At 43.8% G+C, this 10,416-nt stretch overlaps 2 protein-coding genes and 1 pseudogene across 2 annotated transcripts; 1 reads left to right on the forward strand and 2 right to left on the reverse strand.

Moving 5' to 3' along the window:
* Positions 1-1,609: 1,609 nt before the first annotated feature.
* LOC149725620 (uncharacterized) lies at positions 1,610-2,785 on the reverse strand. Its single transcript, XM_089891554.1, has one exon. It carries the CDS (start codon positions 2,783-2,785, stop codon positions 1,610-1,612), a length of 1,176 nt encoding a protein of 391 aa, XP_089747680.1.
* On the reverse strand, positions 2,343-3,525 carry LOC149725621 (uncharacterized; annotated as a pseudogene).
* A 4,358-nt stretch (positions 3,526-7,883) lies between these two features.
* LOC149725622 (claudin-18-like) lies at positions 7,884-10,366 on the forward strand. The gene is made up of 5 exons (XM_089891236.1): positions 7,884-8,101; positions 8,639-8,794; positions 9,097-9,293; positions 9,897-9,989; positions 10,046-10,366. Exons 1-5 carry the CDS (start codon positions 7,933-7,935, stop codon positions 10,067-10,069), a joined length of 639 nt encoding a protein of 212 aa, XP_089747362.1. The 5' UTR covers positions 7,884-7,932; the 3' UTR covers positions 10,070-10,366.
* The last annotated feature ends 50 nt before the right edge of the window (positions 10,367-10,416 follow it).

Here is a 10,416-nt window from a genome sequence, read left to right on the forward strand (position 1 = left end):
ACCGTCTTGGATCCATCTGTGTAACAGATTATTCCGTCAGACTGGTGAGGAGGGTCTGGTGGCTTAAAAGTGCTGCGATCTTCAATTACGGTTCGGAAACTGTGATCGAAGTGCAGTGAGGGGATACATCTGTCGCAAGGAAGTGAAAGGGATTTGATCTCCTTTGATATCCGGTTACAGATGTATGTGTGCCGTTCATTGTGTGAAGTGTAGTAATCTCCACCTTCCCATTGCCGCAGTGTCTTCAGGCGATGGGATCTGTAGACCGCGTTGCCTTGTAGATAAATATGCAGGGGAGGAAGGTTGAGAAGTGCCTCTAATGCTCTTGTAGGGGTTGTCCTGAAACAAGAAGTAATTGTGAGGCATGCCAGTCGCTGGCACTTCCTGAGTTTTTCCTGCAGGGTAGTGCTGAACGTTGCTCTGACCCACACCATGCAGGCATAAGAGAGCATTGGTCGTACAACTTGGCAGTAAAACCACATCATGGACTTAGGATTCAGGCCCCAGCGTTTGCTCACCGCACGGCGTCATTGAGCTAGGGACATAGTCGCAGTCTTGATGCGGTTGATACAGTGGGGTTTCCATGTTAGTGCTGAATCCAGAGTGATGCCAAGGTATTTGACCTCACTCGACAGCTTAAGTAGTTCATTGTTTAGCGTTAGTGGCTTTATAGACCACTTACGCCGCTTGGTGAACATGACAACCACCGTTTTTGCTGCGGCAAAATCAGGTAGTTGGTTTTCTCCCATTTTTCGGGACGTTGAAGTGCCGATTGGGCGATGTCACCTACAACACTAGCTACCGGTCCTGTGACAGTTATGCAGACATCATCCGCATAGGCCTGTACTTTCGCAGCATCTTTTGAGGTGAATTGAAGTAAGAAGGTGTCAACAACTAGGCTCCACAGGATTGGAGATAGTATACCACCCTGTGGGCAACCTTTTGTTACACGCTTGACTTCCGTGTGACCACGGATCTCCGCAGTTGCCACGCGGTTGCGGAGCATGTTGGATATCCATCGTATGACTTTCCCATGCACATGACGAGACCGTAGAGGTTCAATCATAGATTCGAAAGTTGCGTTAGAGAAAACACCTTCAATGTCCAAAAAGATCCCATGACCAAATTGGACGTTGAAAACAGCCTTCTCCAATTTAGTGGTCACTGCATGTAGTGAATTCTCTGTCGAGACGCCAGGTCTGTAAGCATATTGGTATTTGTGAAGGGGAAAGTCCCGAAGGGGACCTGCCTGTAGATACCAATATATTAGCCTTTCCAGCCCTTTCAGGAGAAAGAAGGTGAGGCTAAGTGGGCGATAGGATTTAGCTGATGTGTAGTCTTCTTTTCCTGGTTTGAAGGGGAAGACTACTTTGGCTTCAATCCATCGTGATGGGACATGACCCATTTTCAGTGAAGATGAATATAGGTTTTTGAGGTGGGGTACCAGGATGTCGATTCCTCTCTGTAGTAAAACAGGGTATATCTTATACAGGCCTGCACTTTTGTAAGGATCAAATGATTTGATCGCTTCTTTCACTCGATCTTCGGTGACAATTCTTGTTTCAAGATTGTCATCCTCCAACACAAGTGAAGGATCAGTGTGCTGATGTCAATGGGAGATGTTCACATCATCCGGGAAGTGTGCATCAAACAGGAGGTTTAGCGCTTCATCAGGTGTGGAGGTAAACTCCCCATTTGGTTTTCGCAGCGACCCAATTTGGTGTGACTTCGAACCTTTCAGTACACGATGAAGGCGCATGGCTGCTGGAAGGTTGTTTACTTCGCTGCAGAACTTGCGCCATGAAGTACGTTTGCTTGATCGGATCTTCGCTTTGTAGGCTCGCGTTGCTTCCTTGGAGGCATTCCAGTCTGAAGCAGATTTGGATCGGAGAGCTTTCTTGTGTGAGCGCTTTGCCAACTTTCGCAATGAAGTTAGCTCTGCAGACCACCAGCTCTGTCGACGAGTTGAGGATCTCATTACCAGGCGGCATGAACACTCAAACGCAGATGAGATAGCTCTCTCCACTACCATGGAGTACTTCTCAAGTTCTTCCACGGTAGTCGGAAGCTTATGAGGAATCCCGGAGAGAGACTTGTCCAGATGAACTACATACTTGTCCCAGGTGGTATTTCGAACATTTCTGTAGTGTGAAGGGTGGGTGGAATATTCCCTGTCGACTTGGAAGGTGATAAGCCGGTGATCCGAGAGCGATATGTCCTTATGGACCTTCCAGTTTGTCACACTGTGTGACATGTGGTTTGTACAGAGGTTTAAATCTAACACCTCCGCACGGTTCTTTGTCACGAAAGTTGGTGTGCTGCCAGTGTTGCACAATGTCAGCATGGAACTCATCAGAAATTCTAGGAGTGCAGTTCCTCTGTTGTTACAGTCGGTACTTCCCCAGAAAGTATGATGAGAGTTGGCATCCGTGCCAATAATGACGTTGGTGTTGTTCAGTTCACAATGGGTGATCAGGTCTTGCACCAGCTGAGGAGGAGGGGCACTTCCGTCGTCACCTGGCATATAAACTGAGGAGAAAATGAAATGGTTATTTTTATTATTATTGGTAGCAACAGCAATAGTGCACATGTCCCTGTTCGTAAATTGAGCCAGTGGCCATTTGACGAGGTTGCTGGATGCTATAACACATGTTCTCGGATGTGTTGAAGTCACATTGAAGTCGATCGTTGTCGATGTTGGGGAATATCGAACTTTACCATGCGAGCAATATGGTTCTTGAACAAGAGCTATAAATGTGTGCCCCTCTGCGTTCAGCTTGGCCATTAGTTCAGTGGCGGCTGCTATACAGTGGTGCAAGTTGATTTGGTAACAGGCATGCCTGTACGCTTAGCCCGTCTTTGGAGCACCATCCTGATTGCTCGGGTTGGTTTCCTGCCCAGGTGACTTGCTTCCTTCTTCTGCCGCCTTCACCTGGCTACCAACAAGGTTGATAAGCCCGAAAAGGAAGTTCAGTTGGAAGTTTGCCTTCCTGAGAGACGGGAGTGCGGTGAGTTGGACAGCGATACGGGGATGAAATCCGTAGTCGTTGCCATTGCCAACCGCACTGACGACCCGTAGTTTATTATGGGTATTTCAGGATTCTGTCGTCCTATTACTGGGAGGAACTGTTCATAGTTCCCACGCAGATCTGGACACGGAATCCATGCAATAAACATCCTCTCCTTTGGCCGGTCTTGTGGACCCAAGGCTATGTAGCCTGACGGAACACCAGGTCGAGCGGGCACTTTCCTCAGCCAAGTCCTCAGTATGTCGAAGGAGGTCTCATCCTTACAGAAGATTCTCAGATTACCAGACGCCATAAGTGTTACACTCGTGGAGTTTTGCGGCTGTTCTGGGAAGGTGTCATCAACCATAGCTTTGACAAAGAGGTTGTTTATATAAGCAATGTCGGCATAGGTCATAGGGTCAGTTCCAGTAGCGAACCTGACGTCAAGACGCAGTGCCGACGACGCAGCCTCTTTATATGAGGCTCGCAACCCGCGAGGTTGATGCGCCAACTTCATTATGTTTCGGTTTCGAAACTTTGAGGCTGCACATCTTTTTGGTGAGTGCATCACTTACCTGTTCGGTCTCCACTGCCGTGGCAGGGGTACCGAGAGGTGTGTTTAGCACTGGTGGTGCTGTTACTCCTGATGCTGCTGGCGTACTCCTTTTAGGAGAGTTCAACAGATCAGTTTCACTGTCTGAGTGAGGTGGATGGGTTACCATCGGGACAGGTGTCTCCGATGGATCGCTCACACCTGTGTTTTTTGTAACAGGTTTGGTAAGATCCATATGTGTCCTGACAATCCACCCACCAAAGTGATGTGTTGGATTTCTCCTCAAGCACCAGGTGGGGTTCATGCACAGGATCCAGATCGGAGAAAGACCTGGCACCCCTCCAGCACATGGAGTCGGGGACACTCCTTCAGCAAGCTGGCTGGTATTAGTACGTATATGTAACTTATTTATCCTCGAACGGCGGGGCAACAACAGTCGTTATAACACGGGTGTTCTGTTTCATACACCTCATGCCCGCTTACAAGTTACCACGTATGTAACTTATTTATCCTCGCATGGTGGGGCAACAACAGTCGTTATAACACGGGTGTTCTGTTTCATACACCTCGTGCCTGCTTACAAGTTACCACGTATGTAACTTATTTATCCTCGAACGGCGGGGCAACAACAGTCGTTATAACACGGGTGTTCTGTTTCATACACATCGTGCAGCTTACAAGTAACCACGTATATGTAACTTCTTTTTTTTCTGTATGCGTGAGCCGCCGCACTTCCGCAGAATGTTTATCCTCGTCTGTGCAGCGAGTCACCACATACTTTGTGGGTAATCGTTTTTTTCTGTATATGACTGTTAATTTAGACAACCCATTAGTGACCGCTAGACTGGAGCAATATCCATTAAGTGTCTTGCCCAAGGACACATACTCCCATAATCACACACAAAACTACACGTACGTAGTAACTCGTAAGCGGGCACGAGATGTGTTCTTAAGACACTTAACTGCAATTGTTCCAAACCAGTGGTCACTAATGGGTTGTCTAAATTGTCAGCCACACAAAAAAACAATCACCCACAAAGTTACATATGTGGTAACTTGTAAGCAAGGACGAGGTGCATGAAACAGAACACCCGTGTTACAACAACTGTCATTGTCCCGCCATGCGAGGATAAACAAGTTACATACGTGGTAACTCGCAAGCAGGCATAAGGTGTATGAAACAGAACACCCGTGATATAACAACTGTCGTTGCCCCGCCATGCATGGATAAATAAGTTACATACGTGGTAACTCGTAAGCAGGCACGAGGTGTGTGAAACAGAACACCCGTGTTATAATGACTGACATTGCCCCGTCATGCGAGGATAAATAAGTTACATACGTGGTAACTCGTAAATGGGCACGAGGTGTATGAAACAGAACACCCGTGTTATAACAACTGTCGTTGCTCCGCCATGCGGGGATAAATAGGTTACATACGTGGTAACTCGTAAGTGGGCACGAGGTGTATGAAACAGAACACCCGTGTTATAACAACTGTCGTTGCCCCGCCATGCATGGATAAATAAGTTACATACGTGGTAACTCGTAAGCAGGCACGAGGTGTGTGAAACAGAACACCCGTGTTATAATGACTGACATTGCCCCGTCATGCGAGGATAAATAAGTTACATACGTGGTAACTCGTAAATGGGCACGAGGTGTATGAAACAGAACACCCGTGTTATAACAACTGTCGTTGCTCCGCCATGCGGGGATAAATAGGTTACATACGTGGTAACTCGTAAGTGGGCACGAGGTGTATGAAACAGAACACCCGTGTTATAACAACTGTCGTTGCCCCGCCATGCGGGGATAAATAAGTTACATACGTAGTAACTCGTAAGCAGGCATGAGGTGTATGAAACAGAACACCCGCGTTGTAACTACTGTTGTTTCCCCGCCATGCGAGGATAAATAAGTTACATAAATGGTAACTTGTAAGCAGGCACGAGGTGTATGAAACAGAACACCCGTGTTATAACGACTGTCGTTGCCCCTCCATGTGAGGATAAATAAGTTACATACATGGTAACTTGTGAGCAGGCACGAGGTGTATGAAACAGAACACCCGTGTTATAACGACTGCCGTTGTCCGGACATGCGAGGATAAATAAGTTACATACGTGATAACTTGTAAGCGGACACGAGGTGTATGAAACAGAACAACCGTGTTATAACGACTGACATTGCCCCGTCATGCGAGGATAAATAGGTTACATAAATTCATGCAATAACAGTAAAATCGTGCCCGTGCGTTTTGATCTAGCAGAATCTGCGACACCACATCTTGCTGTCTGTAACATGGAAATCTAATTAATTATAAGCACAGGATGTCGCTGATGAGTAAAACTAAACATTTGCCATTATTTCCGATCTGATCTTGGAATTGTAATATATTCAACACGCTACGTCGCATGTGCGAAGATGATTTACGAAAGTTTGGTTTTGATCTTATGTGTATGAATCAACATGTGACTTTGGATGACGTTATGTAACAGTTGATGGCATCACGTAACAGTGAATGACGTCATGTAACTAAGGGTGACGCAATGTTATTTTTTATCTGTTTTAAACTTATCGAGTTGGTGAAGATATCTTTTTACTCCCCCATATTATCAGTTATCGTGTCTACATGCCATCTTGATGTACGCATGTAGTCTGTATATTTACACCAATGATGATATTTTAGGTTTAGTCAAAATATTTGTAACCAGGGACACACAGTTTAATTTGCCAAATACATGTAGTGGAATGCCCACAGTCGGTTATTGTAGACGATCAATATCAATTATATTCCGCATAAACTTCCGCAAGTGGCTTCAGTGAGTCTTGACCCATTAACCCTCAAAACATATCTCCCGCAATATTATTACGCAATAGGTAACTCGGTAAACACGAGAATCAAAACAGCGACAGGGTACAATAGCTTCGCGTTGTTCGGTAACAATAGGGGACGCAACTCGATTCTTCACAACCCGCAAGACAATAAAGCGTCTTCTAGAATTAGCAATCCTCGGAGTTTCCGCGGTCTTAAGTTCCCGACAGTAATCGCTACAACATTCTAAACATCATGTGATTCGTTTGACTGGGGGTTGTTATTGCAGTTTATGGTGGCTGATTAAATCAAGCGTGTTCGGGAGGTTTAGTTCTAGAATAATTTCCATTGGTGGCTTATTGTGGCGTAACATACAGCGAGATAGAAACAATTAACGATTAGTTTGATTGAACGCGATGCTCAAATATTGTCTTTATAAGTTAAACCGTTGGCCGCTGTCGATGAAATAATTGAAACTGAACGTAATTAGATTATCGTAAGTAATGTAGCGATGTTTCTTCTGAATTGTGTTGAATAATTAGTTGTTACATCTACGTGTGTATATTTACAATAACAAGAAAAATAACAATTGTGGGTTTTGTAGATAAGGTAGTAGGAGGTGATGGTAATTACGCAATATCAAATGTGACCGATTAAGTTGAAGTCGCCACAATAAGTTAATACATTGAATATGTGTTTGTATTCTCTTGTCCGGGTTGTCGTTGGCAACAAACCGACATCAAACCCTCGCTTTGTAAACGCCTACCATTTATGAATTGGAATATTTACACGGCTTAATCGGTTAAATCAACCATGCAGTTGGTACTAGCGGGTGGTTTAACCCCAAGCAGAGTCGCGTGTGGCGTATACTGGGTGTTTGGGTGGATTGCTTTATATAAAGGTGGCTGCTGTGTAGGACGTCGTGTTATAAAAGCCAAGGTCGCTAACTATACGAAGTCATTTAGACAGCAGAGCCGTGTATTTATGTGCGTCGTAATGGGCTAACTCCCAAATACTATGTTACGCCGAAAGACCTCACACACATTGAATAGAATAGCAAACAATACAGAAAGCGAAGTTGGTAGTAATAATGTACACAGCATATACGGTATTTCAAGCAAGGATATTTGGCAGTGGTTAACAGTCAGTCACTCAAGGTCATTATAATGGGCTAACTCTGACCTCAATCTCATGGTACCTCGCTATAGGACCTCGCCTGTGTAAACAGAAGGTTATTGTTTTAAATAGAGTAGGATGAGGGAAGACGGGAAACCTTTAGCACATAATATCCAAATAGGTGTTTTAAACAATTAACAACGATGTGTGACAGTCGTAAGTATACGGTTTTATAATTCCTTGAATATTCTTTGTTTATTACGAAATGGGACGTAGAAAATAGAATGAAAAGGTGTCCCATCTTCCCCCACTCTAATATGTAAATATTTCAAATATAATGTGATCGACATACCAAGTCATACCCATCGTCAACACCTATGTAACAATGCCTATTATTACGTTCCAGGTTTCCATTGTTAGTCAACAAATAAAACACAATGGGTTTAGGTGGTTGTGAAGCGTTTGGAATTGTTTTGTCGCTCGTCGGCACCGCGTTGTTGCTTACAGCTCAGTTATTAGCGCCATGGAAGACTGTGGGAGACACCTGGATCGGGATTTGGAGAGACTGTAACGTTGGGAGGTTGGATCAATGCGGGGGGTTAACTGGTGAGTGGAGGTCACCGGGTTCAAGTCTCAAGGCCGACGATAGCTATCGCGGTTAACGTCTGTCGTGTTGCTGCTATAATTCCCTTCTTTTTGTTGTTTTAATTAATTGGATTTCCTTTAGTGTATTCTGAAGGGATAAATATAATTTAGGTTATTTTTCTAGATAAGACATCCGGTTGTGACTAATGGGCTGCGCACATTATCAGCCATACATAAAAACAATCACCCCCCAAGTTATATGCATGGTAACTTATTTTAATGGACATTGTTCCAACACATATCAGTCGTATAGTAGGCTGGGGGAAGATGGGACATATTTCATTCTATTTTCTCGTCCCATTTGATAGTAAACAAAGAACATTCAGAGAATTATAAAACCGTTTTCTTACGACTCCCATAAACCTTTGTTAATTGTTTAAAACACGATACGGATATTATCTGCTAAAGGTGTCCCATTTTCCCCACCTTACTATATCTCTCCATAACAAACTAAATACCTCGACAGCGAGCATGAAGTTAGCTCTTCTCTTTACACAGATTGGTTGAAACGGATCGACGTCACTGCTGCGCGAGGATGTTTCATCGCTGCGGACGTTTTGTTCCTCATCTCCCTTATATTGATGTTGTTCGCTATATGTGCGGACAAGAAGGGTGGGCTAATCACGGCTAAAGGAGGGTTGGAGATTACTGCAGGTGTGTACGATGACGTGGGGTTAGTGACGTAAAAACAGTATGACGTAGGCAAGACTATATCATGACGCATTTTCCTACTGTATTGTTTTTGGTTTTGCATATGCATTTAGAATCGTCGTGGTTCTCGACAACGTGATATATTTGGTGGCGTTTATACTTTGGATGTAACAGAATGCAAACGATATTTCTTAAATGAAAATGTGGCAACATTATTTATACGTTTACAAATGTATATATATATATATATATGTGTGTAATTACACACATTTTTACGCTCAAACTTCTTAATAAACAACTTCCAGGCATTATTATACTTGCTGGTTGTGGGGCTTTCACCGCTTTGAACCTGGTTGATCTTGGTGCCATTAGCGACATTGGACTTTTCGGCTTAGAGCTAAGAAGAGATTTCGGGTACGCCTTCTACCTCGGCTGGGCGAGTGGAGGGGTTGTGTTTATAAGCGGTATCTGTTTGGTCGTGGGAGGGAATCAACGATCAAAGGTACTTACATTTAGAAGATTAATTTTGTTTAAATGCTTCAGTGAGAGACATCTGTTTGTTGAACAAATTGTGAAACATCAACGTTTCATGACAGATGTCCATTCATCACTCTGCCTTGTTTTGCTATATTGCTCGTTGTTGTTACAAAAAGACGGATTATGTTTCATAGGTGCAAATTCCTCATGCCCAGTCGGGTTATAACGTATAGAACAATCTAGAACGAGGTGTATGTAGCAGATCAGCCGTGTTATAACGACTGTCGTTGCTCCGTCATGCGAGGATAAATAAGTTACATACGTGGTAACTTGTAAGCGGGCACAAGGTGTATGAAACAGAACACCCTTGTTATAACAACTGTCGTTACCCCGCCATGCGAGGATAAATAAGTAACATACGTGGTAACTTGTAAGCGGGCACGAGGTGTATGAAACAGAACACCCGTGTTATAACGACTGTCGTTACCCCGCCATGCGAGGATAAATAGGTTACATACGTGGTAACTTGTTAGCCGGCACGAGGTGTATGAAACAGAACACCCGTGTTATAACGACTGTCGTTGCCACGTCATGCGAGGATAAATAGATTACATACGTTGACCCACAGAAGGAGAAAGCTTCCAACAGCCTACCCGTGGTGATGATTCCACAATACGGACCACCCAAAGATGTCAATGTCAACACCGTATCAAGAAACCAGGTAACTTATTACTCGACAGCGAGCATGAGGTGTATTAACCGATGTTTAATCCGCAGGTGGCGCCAGTGACATTTGGATAACCGAAACTGAACCGATGACTTTCTGTATTTATCGACCGCACTTACTTTTGTTTACACATAACTCTTATATTCCTATATGTTGCACCAATATGTAAATATCCTCGTTTATTCCTGAGTTTGATGATTCAGTTTTAATGAGTTCTTGCACGTCATCTAGCGGTTGTGTTTTGTAGCGATTTTTTTATATTGTGTTTGGTTTATATGATGTAACAATGGTGTAAATGATTAATTATATAATTAGTGACGTCATCATTGCAAATATTGCATTTGGTTTTCTAATAAACTTTTATAAAAAGATTTTCGAACAATTAACAACTGTCGCTGCGACATAATAGTTACACCAATTA

The sequence above is a fragment of the Ciona robusta genome, chromosome 13 (assembly GCF_009617815.1).
Source record: "Ciona robusta chromosome 13, ASM961781v2".
Lineage (NCBI taxonomy): Eukaryota > Metazoa > Chordata > Ascidiacea > Phlebobranchia > Cionidae > Ciona > Ciona robusta.

What these genes read in the sequence shown, in the direction of transcription:
- LOC149725620 (XM_089891554.1), bottom strand. Translation starts at nt 2,785, where the DNA reads ATGGCCAAGCTGAACGCAGAGGGGCACACATTTATAGCTCTTGTTCAA.
- LOC149725622 (XM_089891236.1), top strand. Translation starts at nt 7,933, where the DNA reads ATGGGTTTAGGTGGTTGTGAAGCGTTTGGAATTGTTTTGTCGCTCGTC. An exon ending in TCAATGCGGGGGGTTAACTG is followed by an intron (nt 8,102 to 8,638) that starts GTGAGTGGAGGT and finishes CTCTTTACACAG; the next exon opens with ATTGGTTGAAACGGATCGAC. An exon ending in GAGGGAATCAACGATCAAAG is followed by an intron (nt 9,294 to 9,896) that starts GTACTTACATTT and finishes GTTGACCCACAG; the next exon opens with AAGGAGAAAGCTTCCAACAG.